Source organism: Diachasmimorpha longicaudata, chromosome 13 (assembly GCF_034640455.1).
Source record: "Diachasmimorpha longicaudata isolate KC_UGA_2023 chromosome 13, iyDiaLong2, whole genome shotgun sequence".
NCBI classification, from domain to species: Eukaryota; Metazoa; Arthropoda; class Insecta; order Hymenoptera; family Braconidae; genus Diachasmimorpha; species Diachasmimorpha longicaudata.
In genome coordinates, this window is record NC_087237.1 from 5,221,949 (window position 1) to 5,242,540 (window position 20,592).

Below are 20,592 nucleotides of genomic sequence, written 5' to 3' on the forward strand. Positions count from 1 at the left end.
GGTGAAAAAAAACGATGAAATGTGGGGGAAAAAAATTGAAACTTTTTCTCTGCACAACCGATTACCGCGATACAGAGGGCAAGTAAACCGCGGTCTGTACTTAATGCTCATGCACATAGCCAACATTGCAGATATATAATAGTTAAAGTTGTAGGTGGATTTATGCAGGCGATTCGATCGCTCTCCCGTGTGCACAGAGTCGCACACATGGTTATATCACAACAGCAACTATTTATCCAATGCTCTAGTGCATCGAGAAATTATTTATAGGCCACGGATATTTCCTACTGCGAGTTATTAATCCATGGTAAATGCTTCCCATCGAATTATGTATTTAACGTGTGAAAGTTTCATTCAAATTAGGTAACGCTATGTGAACACTGGGATCTATGGAATTTTAAAGGGGATATTTAATAATGCAAACCTTCATACTCCAGTCACATCAATTTTATTGTTTATGGGACGACTGTCAATAAAGTAGTCAGTTTAAGTTCATGCAATTAAAATAAAGTCACGCCTGAGCATTAGCGTCATTCTGAATTTATTTTTTTCTCACAGCGACAGCGTCTATTTCAAAAGGCTCTTTCATCGGGTTTTAAAAATTGAAAAGCGAATTTTTTTAATCGTTTTACAATGGAACACTCCACGTTAATTACAACAAACATTTTTTTAGATTTAATTAATAATTTACACAAATTTCTCGTTTTTTTCGACAACTCCCGTCAAATTTTACTCAAATTAACGTTCGAAAAATTTCGGAAAAAATTTGCTCTAAGAATTTTTTATGAGGGAATAAAAAATGAGACTCGATAACACGTCATCTGTCAGTACGAAAAATTTCCGGTAAAAATTGCAACGCGTCATCTCCATCCAATGCAGAACGCCAATCCTCTACTCAAATTCATCGCACAATAACATTTTTACAACCACTCTATAGATGTAGCACAAGGTGTTTATCGTTGATAAAACAAAGATCGAATAGTTGACGGCGGCGTTTCATCAGTAATCTCCGGGATCGTGTGAGTCGTAAAGCCAGCTTTCCTGATCCATCCCAACCCCACGAGGTATAAGTTGTGTTTGGAGTTTACCTGAGAATCAAGTTCAGCCAGGGCGGAATCAGAGCAGACTTAGCCGTCTACTCATAAAACAGCATCAAACTGGCATGAAAGTCACCCATCCCGCCGTAACGAAAGCTTTTTACATCTCCATAACTCTCTCGTGTTCCATTCCAACGTAATTAAAACCGACTAGTCAATATTCAAAAGTTGGGAGGGAACAAAAAATTATAATACCGTGAAATCGATATGCGATGTAGCGCGAGGAAATACAAATTTCCAATGAAGAACTCTAAACTGCCTCTAACAATACTTGAAGAAGAAACTCTCCGGGAACTTGGAATCTTGGCGGTGGGGGATGGAAAACTTTTTGGAAAAAAAAGGGCAATACTCATGTGTACCAAACATATGATGTGATTATCGTATTATAAAGAAAAGAATAGAAAAGGAAGTAACGAAAACTGAAAAGCTGGAGTTTTCAAAGAGGATAAAAACTTTTTCAACGACGAGTTTTCAAACTGATTTCATTTATCTTCAACGTGTCTGTTCTATGTAAGAACCAGCCGATAACTATTCCATGTCATTGCTGGGGGTGCCATCGGTATATCCATCCGTGAATCTCCTGTCGCAACTAATTTACGATAAAGCCGGCGCACGGAAAAGATGCGAATTTGCGGCGATAAATCGTTCATAATAACAATATAAAATTTTCCTCTGACATATCCGGGGGAAATTTTCATTTATTTCCGTCGACAATTTATAATTTCGTTCCAAATTATGTAACGGGGGAAATAAAAAATTTTTTGTGTCCGCATATTCGGGGTTTTTGATATCATTGACCTACCCCCACGTCACACCCTCTCCTCACAATCAAATAGCACTATCAACTGATAAAGAAACCTTCTGGTATTGACACGTTGCATTCCTCAAATTTTCCCCGACAAATTTCTCCCCAAACTTTTTAATTTTTCTCTCCGCGTAATAATCCCGTCATTAGACTCGTTGGAATAAAACTGCCGAGAGGATGAGAGTGGAAGTTACGAGTGGGGGACGACTGAAGGCCGTGAAATTAGTCCATTTTGCACACCGACCACTTTTTTTTCCCCTCCCGCTACAGTCATTATATCGAACTCTCCCAAATATTTCCTACACACGATTTTAAACCATTCACGCCGCCGGCTGTGCGCAAAAACCAGTGATGGAGTCGGTGGTTTTTTTTACTCTCGGGTTTATTAGCACAAATTGCTGGCGTAATAGTTGACATTACATTACGGTATTTCTGGGAAAAATTTCAGCTGTTGAATTCGGCGGAATCAATTTCTCCATTCGCGCATCATTTTTTGCGATATTTTTCAATTAACGAACAAAGACGACCTGCTAATGACATGTGATACACTTTTATGGAATGGTAGGGTGATTTTGACCGGAAATTTCTCTCCCCATTGACTTATAAAAAATCAGGACAATAGGAGGAATAATCTGAGTGAGATAAGAACAATTTTGTTCTCTTCAAGACTCGCGAAATACCAAAAATCATTAATGCAGTAGGAGAAAGAGTATTAATTAATTGCATTGTTCATCTGTTCCAGGAAATATTAAAACAAAAGCAGTCCTCGACGTGGAATCGAAAAATGGATATTGGTTGACTGTTTACGCTCAGGATCACGGCGTCGTACCCCTCAGCTCCCAACTTCAGGTGGGTTATTAAAATTTTACCAAAATAAATGAGTTTTCTGCAATGGAATAGCTTCATTTTAAATGGAATAATAACCGTGTGCAGTGGGGCTTCCAGCCATTGAAATGAAATAAATTAAATACACCTTTCCAATTGTTACGTTATTTGAACAGAATAATTGTTTTATACGGCTTCTCATTTAATTGAAAAACCCTTCTCCACCCGATTTTAACAGGTTTACGTGGAGGTACTCGATGAGAATGATAACACACCTCTGACCGAATATCCGGTTTACTATCCGTCTGTTCCGGAAAATTCACCCGCCGGTGTCAGTGTACTCCACATAAAGGCCTTCGATCGCGATGTCTCACCCCAAGAATTTTCATTCTCCATAACCAGCGGCAATCCCGAGGGCTACTTTCTCATCAACTCGACAACTGGTAAGTCTCTTAATCTCTTAACCTCATTCTACGGGGGTGGAAATATTTCCTTTTCACCCGGGGGTAATGAAAAATTTGTAACCCCGCCCTTCGACACCTCGGGGAATTTTGACGTTCCGCAAATGTTTGAGAATATTCATGCGTATAATGGAAAAATTTTTGTGGTAAGTTTTTTCAACTTAATTGAGTTAATAAAGATTCTAATGTACGAAGATAAATGCTCGGTAAAAATGACGAAACACTCCGGGAAAATGAATTTATTCTACTTCATCAATTTTAATCCAATTGAGGAAAAAATTTTTCAAGAGATTTTTGTTCCCAATAACTTGATTATTATGAAATATTTCCCAGGGTGGGACTGAAATAAAAATGGCCATGTTTAACCAGAAATATCCAAGACAATTTCAATAAAAAACAATGGGCGAAGTACTTGATTATCCCCCAACTCGTTCAAAAGAAACATCAAAAAGTCATGCCCTCTCATGAATGGAAATTGATGGCGCCAGTTAGCCGGTGCTTTCGGGAATGATTTCATTATTTTTAGAATGGTAGGAGGGTGTGCGGTGGTATTTTTTCCAATGGGGTATGGGCAATCGAGCGCGAATTTCATCTTTCATGTCCGATGACCTTTTAAAAACGGTAGAGAGAGGTGCACGGCTTTACTGGCGTGCTGCACGCTATCCTCTCGACGCAAATCAAGTACATTGAGTGTGTTGGAATGCATTTGCGGATTGGAAAATTTTACAGTTTATTGTGTTGCCCTATCTCATTACTTTTATCGTTATTTACATTTATGGGAGAATTCCGAGAAACGGAGAGGGATTAGTTTCTGTAATTTAAGGGCCTATTTGTTATTCATTCACACTCGCCACACGGAAATAAATTTTGGATAAAAATTAGACCTCAGGAGGGGGAAACGTGGCATAATGGGAGCGGGGGAGGGGGCATAATGACAATCAACCACTTTTTGTGTCAAGTTTTGTTGGTAAAATCAGACCTGGGCGGTTAATTTCTGTCATAAACCTGGAGATGTAATTTTTACCTAAAATTTCCTTCCGCCCAGACATCTCCTATTAAAAATTTCACTTTTATAAATAACAAATTATACTGATAATTAATGAATGAAAAATATCACTTCGTGAATACCTCCACAACGTGGGAATTAAATTTTAACTTCCATTGACGAGCAAAAAAAGATCTGTTTCACCCCAACGGTTGTTAACAAACGAATAAAAACCTCTCAACGGCTCTCAATATTTTCCCAATTAAAATAAAAAAATCGTGACTTTCAATTAATCCTCAATGATCAACCATTCCAATGGAATTACATCCTGATAATTAACGGAAAGATAACACTCGCCCGGTGGAAATACCCAACACATTGCACGAATACTTCGCCGTTGAGTCTCACTCGACATTGATCAGAGAAGAGCGGAATACTCATCGAAGGGGTTATTACACTTCGATCCGCGAATACCTGTCTATCCGGGGCATAATGCACGCCCGGGAACCCCTGAAAAGAGATTCCAATTCACTCTCCCCGTACACCCACAAGCACAACAATCCAAGGGTCTCAAACTGCAAATTATTCCGCGACTGGTGTTCCACGGTGTCTCATCCCCAAAATTCCTCGTTGATAAGAGAAAAAATATTAATCAAGGAATTGCGGGGTAAAAAGCGATCCCCTGTCATCATTATTATATTCATAAAATGAACGGGGAAAAATCCGATGCGGGGAGAATATTGCATGAGAATGTGGGACATGGCACTCTTCGGAAATATGAGAACGAGAAGGGAAAATGGAAAATGCTTTCCTTTGAGTGTTTTCCGCGGACCGAAAAATGCATGATTTCGACGTCATAATTCACAACGTTTGTGCAATTTCTCGGGCGGGTCTATTGTATTTTTCTGAGAAGGGGAGATATGCTTATCTGACAATTTTGCGATATTAAAAATTTAGAACTGAAGTTTGTCCCACAATTTTTTTATTCGATGCGATATAAATAATGATTTTCTTCAGAAGAAGAAAACATTTCGAAAAATCGAAGGGAAAGGGATTTCGGCCGAACGAGGGATGAAATAACAATCAACCCCTTTGTAGGTCACGTGGGGATGCACCTCATACCCTCCCCACTGCAACCCCTGTCGATTCCGAATTAAAATTAAATATTTCCTGCGCTATGATTGACAATAAAAAATTAATAAAAATGTGGTATCGCAACATCTTGATATTTCGAAACATCTCCCTATAATTTTCGTTATTTTCTAACAACCCCTCCATCACCCATCACGATAGAATGTAGGGATTCATTCTCGATGCAAATTGTTCACCTCATAGTTTTCCTCACACACCTTCAAACGCAAAAAAAATCCCTCCGAAGACCATTTCCCACGCCCTATTTTCTCTCTGCATATTTTATTTCTCAACTCCCACCCCCACACCCTCCAATCCCGTTGTTTTCAATCACAAGCGTACGAAGCAGATGGGTCGTTTGAGATGGGTATTTGGCCGATATGGTTTTCGCTGTTCGTGTGTCATGAACACAGAGTGAGCGCGAGTATGACCAGCCCTGAAGGGCGCGACAGAGGTAGACGTACATTCGAGAAAAGGTAAAAGAGGGGATTCCAACATCTGGCTATGGGAAACAACGCGAAATCGACGAGAAAATCCGATTTTAGTGACGATAAAACGAAATCTCGTTATTACGACCAAACGCGAACAAATCCGTGTGACCCTCCGCCCCCCTTTACTCCTTCTCCCCCTCCCCAGTTCCTCTTTTCATAGTTGGAATAGTGAATGCGGGATTCGCGCACGTCCGCCCAACCGTCTGCCCTTTGCCCTGCGTTAAATCGACCCTGGAAAGCTCGTACTATACATTTTTACCGTAAAACGATCCAACTAGAATGAAAAAGAAACCGCTGACGCCACTGTTCCAGGCGCCAATCGAGGAAAACACCCCCTCAGCCCTCTGGTGTATGATGGAGTGCCCATGACACGCCTTCCCGTCGTTTGAAGGGTTTCATCCATCAATTCTTTATTATGAAAATGCTGTTTGCCTTCAGATGAATTGGATTTATGGAAATTTTACATCTGTACTGACCAGCATTTGACAATTAAAAACAATTAATTCTCTCTCTTCACTCAAAACCCCCGAAATTTTCCTCAGAATAAAAAATAGAACTAGAAAACTCCCCTATTTTCAATTAAAAAAAACATAAAAATTTCCTCCATTTCGTTCATATTTTATCATTTTCTTTTCGTTCCCCTGGAATCTCTCTATTTTCTAATTGTAGATTTTCCCTGACATTTTACCCTTTCATTGTTAGATAATCACCGTTTGACGACGCCAGCAATAAACAAAATTTATTTGTCAACTTTGAATAAAATTGAGTACAGATGTTGTTACCTGCCATTTTACTTGTCTCCCAGAAGATGAAACGATGGGAATCGAGTGTCGCATTAGTTCGCAATGACTTTCTTTCATAAATTACTCAGAGGTAAACTTCCGCGATGTTATGGTACATCTGTATCTGCAGATGTTGAAATGTTCTTTCGTGCAGCATCCGGCGATGATGTAGACCAACTTCCCGTCTCACTTTTTCCCACAGAGACCTCGACAACTTTTTGATATCGCGTTATTAGTCCACAGACGTTTGAATAACTGATGTCTGGGGTATTGACACCGTCGCACGATTGGTCAGGAAGGGGGAGGAAGGGATGGGGGGAGGGGGGAGGGGAACTTTGCCAATTGCCAGGTAAACACGAGGTCTCCGTTATTCCGAGAGAAGTGCAATAATATTTGCCGAGTTTAGGGGGCGGTAGGGGGGAGGGAAATCGCGTGCTCTCCACATGCACTGACATGATGGCTCGGTTAATCCTGGAGTCAGTTGAATTCCCAATCTCCAGGCCCATTCCCCCGGCCAAACTAGTCCTAAAGTTAGTTTATTAATTTGAATGGTTGCTAATGGTCACGTCATGTTTCCAGGTCTGATCACAACCAGTGGAAGAAAACTCGATCGTGAGAATCAAGCTGAGCACGTGCTGGAGGTATGTAACTGATAAATGAATAATAATTACAGGACTTTCCGAGGTGATTGGAATTTATCGCGAGTGATTAATTATTCGGCTTGAGATATTTCATTGGTATATTTGTCGTGAGATAAAATTATGAGTGATGATAATTTTGTAATATTTATTTATTTTTTAAATTAACTAAAAATGTGGATAATTATTATTTCATTTGGTGGTTGGGTTCGTAGTTGTCTCATACCCTATTTATAAATTAAATTGAAAATATAGGGGGATTTATTATTTTAATTGTCCTTGAACATGATCAAGTGAATTCCTCGGAGTTCTTCTCTTCAGAAAATCAGATATTTAGTAAAATGAAAAATTGATTGATTGATGAATATTCAGTTTAAAGTTCTGCGCAACTCAATCACCTTCAAGAGTAATAATATTCTCATCAGCGAAAGGTAATTAAGTTCCTCTGGAACGACTCAATCCAAGGAACATCATTTTTGATAAATAAATACTTCTCTCAAGTAGATGAATATTTAACGGAGGTAATTGTTTTTGTCAGTGTGTAATCAATGAATTATCAAGACCGATTCATTCCGATTTTTCCCCTCTATGAAGTTTTATTCGATTTAACAGAGAAGCGTCTCTATGGATTCCCCGGGAACTGGCACAGAGCACTCGATATTTCGTAAAGTCATTAACAAGTCAGTCACCTATTTGATAATTGAGGTTTAAAGTCCCGGAGGGAATTGAGGTGAACTAAAAGGGCATATATGCGAAGCCATGTGAATATAATACGGCCATTGACGTCGAGGATATAGTTGTAGGCATAACGCCGGGGGTTGGGCGTTAGCTCATGTCGCACCGGAAGTACTATCGCCGACGTTGTGACAACGGGGGGTTTCGTTGATACAATTACCAACGGGGTGTCTTCACTATCCTCCTGCTCTGATACACACTCACGTGCGTATATACCGGTGGGTGTGTATCTTAAAGCTGAGGAAATTTCCTCCCTCTTTCCGTGACTTCCGCATTAACTTGGGGTGGTTGGGGAGAAGTATCAGTGAAGCACTCACCTAACGTGCCACTTGGAACTCGGTGAGTTGCACCTTTATACGATGCAACATGCATTATGCCATGCACCACCTGCTAAAGTGCTAACTACATGTGAGCAACGATTATGACGTGTGCAGGGAAATTAGTTTTATTGAGGCAAATGTCATGATTTGTTGGAGATGAGCGACAGGGAGAGAAGAGAATTTTTTGATAAAAATTGAAGGGTCAATGACATTTAAAATTATGCAGTGATGAAAAAAATAATAGAAATATATTAAAAATAATAAAAAATCATAATTGATAATCTTCGTATTCGTTTTGGGGACAGAAGACCCCGACTTATCCAGCAAATCCGAATGTCCTATTCCTCTAAGCGCTTCCGAAATAATCTCCACTTCTTGAAACATTTTATTCGTTTTATTACTAGTTCCTTCAACCATAAAAATAGCAATAAAATTTTTTAACGACCAATAAATACCGTTGAAACAACGCAAACGATGATATCAGAATTCACAACATTTTTAGTAACTCCGAATGACAGGATAATTGAATACACCACTTTGAGCTACTAAATTGCCCGTTAACTAACCCAGAGCGACACCTAGGCAGTTATAAATAATTAGGGAGTTTAAAGATGAGGATGAGAATTTACATGGAATTAAAGTTATCTCGGGTATTACCCAGCGGCATACTTAGCCGCGAGTTAAATAAACGAGAAATTGAATTTGTCTGCGGTTCGTGGATAACTGGGTAGTTAATAAGACGAGATATTTTCATCAGTCTGTAAATTTCATTCACTCAACTATTTTTCTCCCTGCACTCTGTACTCCACCCTCTCAATATTGCGGAAATACCGAGAAAATGAGAAAGAAAATCGCATCTTCCCGGGCACACACGGTAGGGAGATTGAAAAGTAAAATGTATGAGGGGCGAGGGTGAGGGAATGTTGAATGTGAGGATAGAAGAGTTGAGGCTCTTCTTTTCGTCACAGTGACGGAAGTGGATGAAATCAGTCCCCGGAGCTGTCGGGGTGGAGGAAGGGTGTGTCTCAAGATGGTTATACAGGGATTTTCAAGGGAATACGTAGATTCAGACTTTGAAAGTGCCACCGCTGACAGAGATGAGATACTTTTACCCGAACTTACTTTAAATATTGAAAGTCATAAAGCAAAGGAGTGGGGGAATGACACATTTTTGGCGGATGGAAAATTGAAATTTTTTTTGGCGCAGTTTCAAATAATAATTTGACCAAATATCGAGTAGATCGTAATTCAAAATTTTTATTTTCACTCGGACGTCTGTAAATTCTGCAAAAAATTTTGACACGAATTTGAAAAAAAATTGACGTCTCTAGAAATAAAAATTAAACAATTATTGTTCTTGACATATTGTTTTCGTCAGACTAGAGATTTCCGTAAACTCAACCTCATTTTTTTTTCTCTCATAATATAGTTAGAGTTTTAATTTATTAATTGGATTAAGCTCGGGGAAATAAAATAACAAGCGCACCATCTCACGGTGTAAATTAATATATGCGCATCACGAAATACGGTTAAAAGAGTATAAAAGTTCACGGGAAAAATGGCGGGTGGGTGGAAGTTGAGTCTTAATCGAGGTGACTTGGTACCCAACTTACCCCATACATAAGTTCTACCTCTCGACACCCTCAAACAGGGGGCGAGGGGGGAGGGTGGGTGAGTACCAGTTGATCAGAAAAGTTTTCTCGCGATGAAAACGATTCCCCGAGCGTTGCGACAGAATCCCTGATACTCGATACAAGATGGCGCACGTGAATTTTCCACTCAGTATTTTTTATCTCTCCTTTCCTCCCTTATTTTTCCTGTTCTCCACCGGCGCAAGAGGTTGAGGCGATCCTGGGCATAAATAGAACGGCGGAGGAGGGCTGTTGTGCCGGATCATTTTAAGGGGAAAAGCCCTCAGGCCCTCTTTCCACCCCTCCCCAGCTGTACATACTCTCCTGAGTATACGCTCATGGAAATTGGATTGCAGAAATGGCTTCTACGTAACGTTATACAGGGCGCTTGACCCTAGCGAGGTGAGAAGTATATTATCGGAGATAATGGTAATGATACGGGGTAAAATAGTCTCCGGTGGGATCAATTGTTGCGAATTCTCAGAGCTATGTCTTTGTGGAGGAACATTCGACGATCTACTTCACTTAGAATTTCAAATTTCCTGGTAAAAGACTTTCGCTTGCTTTCTTTTTTATTTCCTCAAAATAAAAAAAATATTAATGAACAAATTAGGAATTTTATCAAAGGATTATAATCTTCCTCTCATTGACAATATTTGAAGAAAAATTTCCACCGGAATTCTTCGAAATTTTCGTCAAAATGTCAAGTTACCCAAAAAAATAAAGAATAAAAATTTCTTGAATAATTACCGCCCCTCTAAAAATTGCAAAACAGTTATGCAACTTTCTATGAATTTTCAGGAAAAAATATGGCACCTCCCTAATTATTACTGATTTTTTTTTTTGACTAATTAATTTTTAAAGAATTTTTTTCTTCATGAAAAATATTTCGTGCAGATCTTTTCGATGCTTCTAACCCTCGAAATATCAATCTCAATGAAGAAAATGGCGGTTCTGCATAATGACGAGATCCTGAACTCCCCCGTTAATTGTCCATAAAACCAAATAAAATACCCCGGCATTCAGGGATCTCATTACCCCCATATTTATCCATCCCACGGTCATTTTCATAACACGCATATCACAGAGGGTAACGAGCGCTAAATTTTCCGGCATCCACCGTATGTGTTAAGTTTAAAGAGAAAGAAAGGGTGACTTCGGTGTGCCGAGAGGTAGTCGAGATAGAACTTAAATACACCGAGGTGGGGTAAAGTGGAAAAGCCAACAGTAGAAGTACCGCGGATGTACCCGTAATCCTTCCTAGGAACGAAGCGTGACGCAGGTTCACTACTCAACCCTTACCACCCTACCCCACACCCCTTATCTTCTTTCATCGTCTGGCTGTGTGCACTGGGATCTGACGCGAACTCAGTACAACTAGTGGTGGTGGTAGGGCAAGAAATATAGGTGCAACTTTATGCACCACTAGCTAACCACCGGGGCCTTTTACCCGGAGTCTTATTAATCGGCGCCTATTTTTCAAACATTCTTCCTGGATACCGACGTGCATATTTCAGAGACGCCACCAGGCGTTTCCAACTCCATTTCTTGAATATTAATGCTAGGGTCTCCTGGTTATACTTCACGAAACCCTTAAAAGCATCACCGCCGGTTCATCGGGTTTTCTTTCATTACTTTCACACAGGGAAAAAATCGCACAGTAATTGGGGGTGTTTTCTGTCGAGATGATATTTGCAATGGAATATCTGCCCTGTAAAGGGTCCGCATCCCTTAATAAACAGGCAGAAAACATTTTTCGAAAAAAAATCGACGTTCATAGGGCGAAATGGGGAAACGGGGGTCAGTTTTATCGCAAAAATTATATGGGAACAAATTTTAAGTGAAAATCAGACCTCCAGGGGGAAGGGAGGGATGAAGATCGGTTTTGTGATAAGAACGATCCGCCAAAGTCAAATTTTTCTAATAAAACTTGACCCAAAAGTATTTGATTGTCATTTTACCCCGGGTTCGCCCTCTAGAGGTCTATTTTTTATCAAAATTTATTTCTGCGCAGCCTGGAATCCTAATTTTTATCGACTCTATTCAAAGCCAATAATCTCTTGTTGAATATTACATCGATCCATATTGACCAGAATATCGTCCGAGGTTACGCGAATCGATAATCGGCACGTCCACACGACCAACTGAATATCGTTCGCGTCCATTACGTTGGTAAATCCGAGCTGTGCACCCCCAATCCCTCGTCAGTTACTTATGAAAAATCTCTCTCCCTGTATTCTAAATGCTTCGTAATCAATGAATCAGTATGAAACTACCAACTGCCCCGTCATCAACCAAATGGGCAAATAATTCACTGGAAATATTTATGATTCACCTCGACGGTTTACGCAACCGTAGTGAACATTTATGTAAACCTCTCTCCACCGAGTATTTGCATCCAACAATTTTTCCACCTCACGGTGAGTCCCTCCCCCGGGAATATTTCCATTTGCCCTTAAAATTTCAAATATGCCTCGGCTGTTACTTAGCCTCCTGGACGCATCCTACATCAAAAAAGCATCGCGTGCCCGAGATTATATGCATCCCACTTGCGTGAAGGAAAAACGCAAACTGAGAGAAGCTACCCCTACCGTAGTCGCAATCGCGATCACGTTACGCCTTTAATTTACAACGATTTTTCTTGCCAACTTCAACGTGTATAATTTTTCCTTGTTCCTTAGATTTTTTTATTATTTTTTTTTTGCAATGGTACCGGCAAAAAGTCTTGTGTATGTATCTCGACGGCCATCGTGAAACGACGGGTGTGCAGGACCTAGAGGCTATTCCCCTTGTACTCGGCTCTCTCTCCTTCGTGTGGGGACATAACGTTTATCTATAACCGCTTCAAATGGCATGCTTAGTCGACGGTAAGCGTTTTCCGATTCCTTCCGTGGTGCACGGCCAACCCCCCCGGGCCAACCCCATTGTTGGGAACACAAAAAAAAAAATTTTACGTCTTTGCACCCTCTGGTGTACTTGAAAAACCGTACGCACCGGGATTTCAAATGTCGGTGAATTGAGATTGAGGTGGTGATTGAAATTTTTATCGGCCGATTACAAGCCATGGGCAAGCCGGTAGTCCTCGATAATGGGGTGGATAGGCGACAGGGCTTCCTTCCGCTCAATAATTGAATGAAGGACGAGAGCAATGGACAAATACCGGGGGAAATGAGTTTCATCGGGTCTCGCTTGAGTCAGCTTTTTATCCCAGAATTTCTCTCTCTTTCTCTCCTTCAGAAATTCGGTTTTTCATTTCCCGGAGAAGAAATGAAACAAAGAAATTGGAGAGCATTGAAATAGGGGGGGAATTAATTTCACAAATTGAGAATATTGTTCTGCCTTCGAGGGTTATTCTTAGTGGATGAGAAATAGGGGGATGATTTGGGATTGTAAATTGTGTTGTCATCATAAAGTTCAAAGGGAGAAGTTCATAATGCGATTGTTGATTGCATATATATTTTTTTTATTTCAAATTTGTTTGAAATGGAATGGAAAGAAAATGCAGGATTATTTGCTCAATTATTTATAGTTGAAAATGGGGGCCGGTATTTTTTGCTGATAAAGATATTAACAATATTATGCCAATAAATGTTCGGTAAAAATTAATTTGCCAGGAGAATATTGAAATGGTGATGAGAGGGGAGGGAGGAGGAATTATCATTATATGGATCATTGCTGGGAGAAAGGGGGGTGGTTCAATGCATAACGAGGCACTTCAATTAATCGAAATGAAGGTATTAAAGTTAATTTTAAGATTATGGGATGTAATACATTAAACCACAAGCATCAGTTGGTAACAGCGTATTCACGGTTAAATCCTCCCGCACGTTGTCGTTAATGATGTGATCAAGTCAGGCAAAACGGTTTAATCTACCGCTCTACTTCTCAAATGCTCCCTGGAGATTTTGGAGATGTTCAGAACGACATTGGGTAAAAGTTTAAGCCCAAGCCGGCTCAAGCCTCCCGTATCGGCTCAACTTTCCAGCGTCGTATATAACGAAGACTAATACGCTCTCTGCATGAAGTTTCGGGGGGTGGAGGTGAGGGTGATCACCCTCTGTCTACTTGCCCAATGTACCCATCACGACAAACCATACCGCAGAAAGCACCCACCATGGAGAATAGACACTGGGATAAAACCGAGTTTGGTAGCCCTAATTTAGTGCAGGTGTTACACCGGCTGAGTGACGGCCCTCGTACGGCGAGGGCTCCTAGGAGACACTTCTAAATTTACGTCGTGGTCTACGATTCACGTTAGACTCTGATTCAACTGGGAATTGCCACTGGGATGTGTCAAGAAATAATTCCCCTCCGGAAAATTCTTTTCACGTAATACTTATCGGCCTCACGAACGAACAATGTCAATCACCCAAGGGTTTCCCTCCGAAATGTCTCTCCTGACACCCAGCAATTTTCATATCAATTGATTTTGCAATTGGGAAGAATTATTTATTCCTCAGAAAACAATTTTGATTGTCATTCGATGTATTTTTCAACCCCAAACAATCCCTGATAATTAAACCCACACGATTTATTTGATTTCAGGTGACTGTTAGAGATGATGGAATACCCCCCCTCTCCTCAACAACTCGAGTTGTTGTTCAAGTGGAAGATATCAACGATCATGGTCCGGAATTTGAGCAGAAGTTTTACACTGTTCGTATACCAGCCACGTCCGACATCGATAAGCCACTCTTTCAGGTACAAATTTTCATTTTCCAACTGGTATCATAAAAATTTGTCATTTTCTCAGTTCGTAGTTACAAGTTTTTGGGATTTTGGATTTATTGATTTTCTTTTACTCAAACTCACGTGCTACATACAGCCATGAAATTAACAGCCGAGTGATTCTCATGCATATCATAGCAACATTGGGTATAAAAAGCCTCTAGCCCTTCATTTTTCCAAAGACCCTTGATGGTGTGATGACCCTTCCATAGTAACGAACATTGATGTGGATTTGAAACAGTAGCTTTTGCTTTCCCCTCGCCTCTCATAAAAAAAAGCGTACAATAAAAGTGGATCCATAACCACCCACTGCCCCGAGCATTTCCTGTGTACAATATTACCTCCAAAAAAAAAAACATTAATTCATCGTGTACAAATGGAAGTTCCCATAAACGCACAAATTAATATGCACATTAAAACACGCTAGTTTTATGTTCACGGTAATACCACGTTATCACGTTAAAATCAATGGCAGTTAGTATTTTATTAGAGTCCATTAATCCAGCGTATTCATCACAATGATAGATGTCATAAAAATTAACGAATAGAGCATCAAACCAAAAATATTCTGAAAGACCAAACGTTGAAAAAAGTTGAAAAAAAAACTTTTTATTATGAAAGGCAGAAGGTTAAAAAGCCGTAACTCTTGATTTCCCGACAGAAATCGAAGAACCGCTCGAGGGCATACGACCTATCGAGTGATAGCGATACATTGCTCGAGAATGGAACATGGGAGACGTATAGCCCCGACACCCTATCTGGAGATCGTGTCTTCAGGGTAAGAGAAATGCATAAAGAGAAAGAAAAATAAATTATCGGTACATGCGGCACGTCATTATAAAATCAATCATTACAAAAATACTGATTATGTTTACAAGTAAATAACAATGAGAGAATATCGTATAATTCTATGTGGACGATTTAAAATCATCTGACGGCTGAACAAGTGCGCTTCAATTGTTCATTAATTAATTAATTTATTCATTCATCAAACGTTTCATGCCCGTGACTATTCGAGATATTTAAACAGAGGAAAATAACTTGACTAAAAATCATCAACAATAGTGTCCAGTTAAAAATTCCTCTGTGTAATAATCTCATGAGTAAATTTAATGTTCCCAACGCTGTTTTTAATACTCCATTAACCTTCTGGCATGTGAAATGAATATATACCCCGGGGGGAATTCATCTAAACATTGATTTTAAACTCAATTATCATGACAATAATGATAACTCTGGTCTGCATGATTGCATCTCACCCCAGAAGGTTGATATAAAAATTCATAGCACCGTCTACATTGTTGCACGTAATTGAATGTTGAATTTGGCTGGGTATGATTGGCATTAAATCACTGCCAGCCATCTCTCGTTGCACACAATCTTATCTCGTACAAATCGAAATGATTCAGTTGACACAAAATCCCAGTCCCATGTTATATCCCGGCATCCATCCAATGTGAATTTTCTTGTTTGTATGTACGTGTAACTCTTTATACGCCTGCTGGTTATAACCGTGCCCAAGAAACCCCGTCGTTGTTCAGTGTCAAAATGATAAGATCAAATGTCGCATGGCAAGCACACATTACTTTGATTTTTTTCCCTCCTCCTCAACCCCCTTCTACCTCTTTGCCAGCTCTCGCCTTCTCCTTTACCTCTCTGATTTATCATTTTTCTTTCATCAATTTTAGTTTGCCTTCCAGACCACTTTGCCCCCAGTGTCAGTGAGAGACCTCCAGGCTTTCGATTTATCTTTTAACGCTCAAAGAGCATGCTGAATGTGAATGCAATGCTTAATATACATTTTAATGAATATATCTTTGTGAAAGATATTAATACATGATTTACTAAATGCTGGTGAAGATATATCCGGGGGGGATATAAATTAATGACGAATTAACAAACAATTTTACAGCTAAATCAGTCATCAAGTTAATTTACATTCTGTGATTAAGTGGAGTGAGGAGATTAATGGACTTGCTGAAGTATTATTAACTTGGTGAATGTACCACTCTCACCAACGTTCATCAGAGTTATTTCACTACCGTGTAAAGATAACAGTTATCTCTCTCTCTTTCTCACTTCGGTTAACTACAGAATTCCGTAATAACTTGTACTCAATATTTTTAATGACAACAATTTATTCTGACAGGTCCTCGCCAATGACAGAGATGTCGGTGACAATGGAAAGATAACATACAGTATCAAGGGCGGTAGGAACAAGGGAAAGTTCAGGATTCATCCAACAACGGGAATGGTCTACTCCCAGAAGGGCTTCGAAGTTGGACAGGAGTACGAGATGCTGGTAAGCCACAAAAATCTACCCATCACATTTACCCCCTCTCGCCCCCCCCTTTTTTTTTACTGAATAATGACGCACTGTTTAAGATACGAGCGGCTGACAACGGTGAACCACAGAGGAGTCATCAGACTCGAGTCTCGGTGCAGGTTGTTGAGGCGCCAAAAGAATCCGAGTATGCTCCAGTCTTCAAGACAAACAATCAAACTGCTGCGGTGACAGAGAGCGATGAAGTTGGTTTTCTAGTGGCACTTGTTCAAGCAACAGACAAAGACGGCGATACCCTGTGGTACGATATCGTCGATGGTGACAAGAGAGATGAATTTTTCATTGGCCGTGACAATGGAAACGTATTATTAGCAAGAAAACTCGACTGGGAGACCCAGAATTTTTACAATTTGACAGTATCCGTGACTGATGGTGTGTTTACCGCAAAAACTCAGTTATTAGTAACAGTGATTGACATAAATGATCATCGTCCCGAGTTCTCAGAGAGTACGTATAGGGTTGAAATATCGGAGAATGTTGAGAAGGGTGAGAGAGTTCTCCAGCTCCATGCGACTGACAGGGATGAGGATAAAAAGGTATTTTACAGCCTCCATGCCGCCCAGAATCAGCAATCACTCGAGATATTTCACGTTGACTCAATAACTGGTACAATTACCCTCAATGATTATTTGGATCGTGAAGCCATTGAGGAGCACATACTCACAGTTATGGTCAGGGATCAGGGTACACCGGCTAAAAGAAATTATGCCAAAGTTGTTGTCACTGTTCACGATCACAATGATCATGTACCTGAGTTTATAAACGAAATAATTCAGGGCAAAGTTTACGAGACATCGCCGATTGGCACAGCTGTTGTACAGATCTGTGCTATTGATCGTGACAGAGGTGACAATGCTAGAATCACGTATTCCATTACATCCGGAAATGTTGGTAATGTATTTTCGATTGATCCTGACTTGGGTATAGTGAGGGTCGCACGTGATCTGGATCTCAGTGTCACTGCTGAGTATATTTTACTTGTGAAAGCAACGGATCATGGCTCACCACCACTAACAAATACTGTACCAGTTGATGTTGTTGTCACAATGGCTGACAATGCACCACCGAGATTTTTACAGCGTGAACTTGCTGCTGAAATTTATGAGAATCAACAGACTGGTACTTATGTTAAACATGTGGAAGCTAGAAGTACATCGTCTTTACAATTTGAGATAACTAGTGGTAACAAGGACGACATGTTCTTCGTGAATCCGAGTACTGGTGTTATAACAACGAAGAATCGATTGGATTACGAGAGAATTAAATTCTATAATCTGACTATTTCTGCAACAAATATGGCAGGTGCATCAGCAATGTGCAGTGTTATTGTTCATGTTTTGGATAGAAATGACAATCCACCCAAGTTCCTTCAGGCCATTTACAACGGCCAGATCAGCGAAGGCGCCAGTATCGGATCACTCGTCCTGACTAATTCAAGCTCACCCCTGGTTATCAAAGCCGAAGACGCTGACTCGGAATTAAATGCTCTACTCAGCTACGATATCGTGGAGGATCTGCCGAGGAAGTATTTCCATATTGACTCGAGTACAGGTGCTATAAGGACGATTATGATGTTGGACCACGAGACTATTCCCAATTTTGAGTTTCACGTCAAGGTCTCGGACTTGGGAAAGCCAAAATTATCGTCAGAAACCACTGCCAAAGTAATGATTACTGTCACTGACGTCAATGATTGTCCACCAAAATTCTCACAGACAAATTACAGTGCCACTGTTCTTCTACCGACTTACAGAAATGTCAAAGTTATTCAGGTGCACGCGGTGGATCCGGACAGTACCAAGGAGCCCCTGAGGTACGACGTAATAGATGGTAACAAGAACCAAACGTTTGAAATTGACTCCCAGAATGGTGTCATCACCATCAACGAACCCGACAGAATGAAGAAATTCTATCTTCTTCATGTACGTGTCTCGGACGACAAATACTCGGGTGTTGCACAAGTCTCCATTAATGTAGAGCAATCGGAAAATTCCGGTCTCGTGTTTCAACGTAACATCTACGAAGGGACAATAGAGGAGAATTCGACCAAAATAATGACCGTTGCCGTTGTTAATGTACTTGGCTCGGCATTGAACGAGCATATAATCTTCAGCATTCTCAATCCAACTGATATGTTTGAAATTGGCAGAACATCGGGGGCAATAAGAACAACTGGCAAACGCTTTGACAGAGAAACAACTGATCATTGTGAGCTCATTGTTGAGGCCATGAGTCCTGCACTAGATCGAGAAAAACCGAGGGTGGCACACGTCATAGTCAATGTTACCATTGTCGACATTAACGACAATTGCCCCATGTTCGTGAATCTTCCGTATTATGCAGTTGTTTCGGTTGATGCGCAGAAAGGGAGTGTCATCACGAAGGTAAGATAATTACACTTGTGAAAATTGAGTGAATTATTTTCCTCACCGCATGCAATGTTAATACTTAATTTCGCTCCTCATGTTTATCACGTGCCGAACCGTAAATCGATTCTCACGGAGTAAAATCTGAAGAAGAAACTTTAAAATATCGTTAAGGAAACAATCCTTATCTCTCTAAGTCCTGATATCCGTTCATTTTTTGGCCCAATTTATTCCCAGGGTGGGGTGTTATTGAAACTACTGTGACAATCCCCAATCTCCCCTCTAAAACTTTACTAATAAAACTTGGATCCGCGCCTAGGTCCACGCAATCGATATGGATAGCGGTGACAATGGCGAAGTGAGATACGAACTGAAGAAGGGTCACGGTGAACTCTTCAAGGTATCCCGGAAAACTGGTGAAATATCACTGAAACAGAATTTGGAGGGTCATAATCGAGAGTATCAGTTGACAATAGCTGCATATGACGGTGGTAAGTGCTTGACAAATTTATCACTGCTTTATCAATCGTCGAAGTCATTCATTTCACTCAGTAATTTTTTTCTTACCTTCCAAGGCCTGACACCTTGTTCCATCGAGGTACCAGTCAATGTTAAAGTGATTGATCGATCAATGCCAACATTCGACAAACAGTTCTACACGGACGATGTCTTTGAGAATATCGAGGTTGACACACCACTCTCACTGTCTATTCAAGCAAAGTCAGATCTCGATCGCAAACTTATCTACAGCATCACGAAGGGCAACGACTTCGAGGAGTTTGCCCTCAACTTTAACACTGGTGAGTGATAATCATATTGCAGATCAATTTAGAGATTATGAGACTGTATTTCCCTTCTGTCCTCGAATTCTTATCCACCCCCAGCTGCCCCCCCCCCCCAAAACCCATTAAAATAAATGCTTGACAAGTTTCGAAATTAAAGTATTGTTGTATCTACCTGTTTCGCAGCCCCCGACAATAACAATGGTCCCTGTGAGTATAAAAAAAAACAACAGACTCGTTAAATCAGCCTGCTATATGTGTTGCTGTAAATTTTATTTAGCTGTCGCCATCTATTACGCACAAATGACCTTTTTTTTTTATCTCAAAAAATTGAGAAGTTTGTTTTTATCAGGCACGCTATTTTATTTTATTTCTCTCTTTATAACAGCCCTCATTAACTACCATCAGCGTCACTAATATCCGTAGATAATCATCCACCATTGTGCATGCAAATGATTTTCGCATTAAGAT

General features: G+C 40.2%; 1 protein-coding gene across 5 annotated transcripts in view; it reads left to right on the forward strand.

Annotated features, from left to right (window-relative positions):
* The window catches only part of Kug (kugelei), a 158,065-nt gene that overhangs the window by 126,228 nt on the left and 11,245 nt on the right, over positions 1 to 20,592 (forward strand). For 3 of the 5 annotated variants that reach the window (XM_064132427.1, XM_064132431.1, XM_064132432.1), the window contains exons 4-13: positions 2,645 to 2,751; positions 2,966 to 3,170; positions 7,157 to 7,218; positions 14,447 to 14,602; positions 15,291 to 15,407; positions 16,779 to 16,931; positions 17,015 to 19,357; positions 19,659 to 19,830; positions 19,915 to 20,139; positions 20,308 to 20,331. In XM_064132427.1, coding sequence (XP_063988497.1) covers positions 2,645 to 2,751; positions 2,966 to 3,170; positions 7,157 to 7,218; positions 14,447 to 14,602; positions 15,291 to 15,407; positions 16,779 to 16,931; positions 17,015 to 19,357; positions 19,659 to 19,830; positions 19,915 to 20,139; positions 20,308 to 20,331 — 3,564 coding nt within the window. The remainder of the gene's footprint in view (positions 1 to 2,644; positions 2,752 to 2,965; positions 3,171 to 7,156; positions 7,219 to 14,446; positions 14,603 to 15,290; positions 15,408 to 16,778; positions 16,932 to 17,014; positions 19,358 to 19,658; positions 19,831 to 19,914; positions 20,140 to 20,307; positions 20,332 to 20,592) is intronic. The other 2 variants (XM_064132428.1, XM_064132429.1) reach the window with 2 other exon arrangements.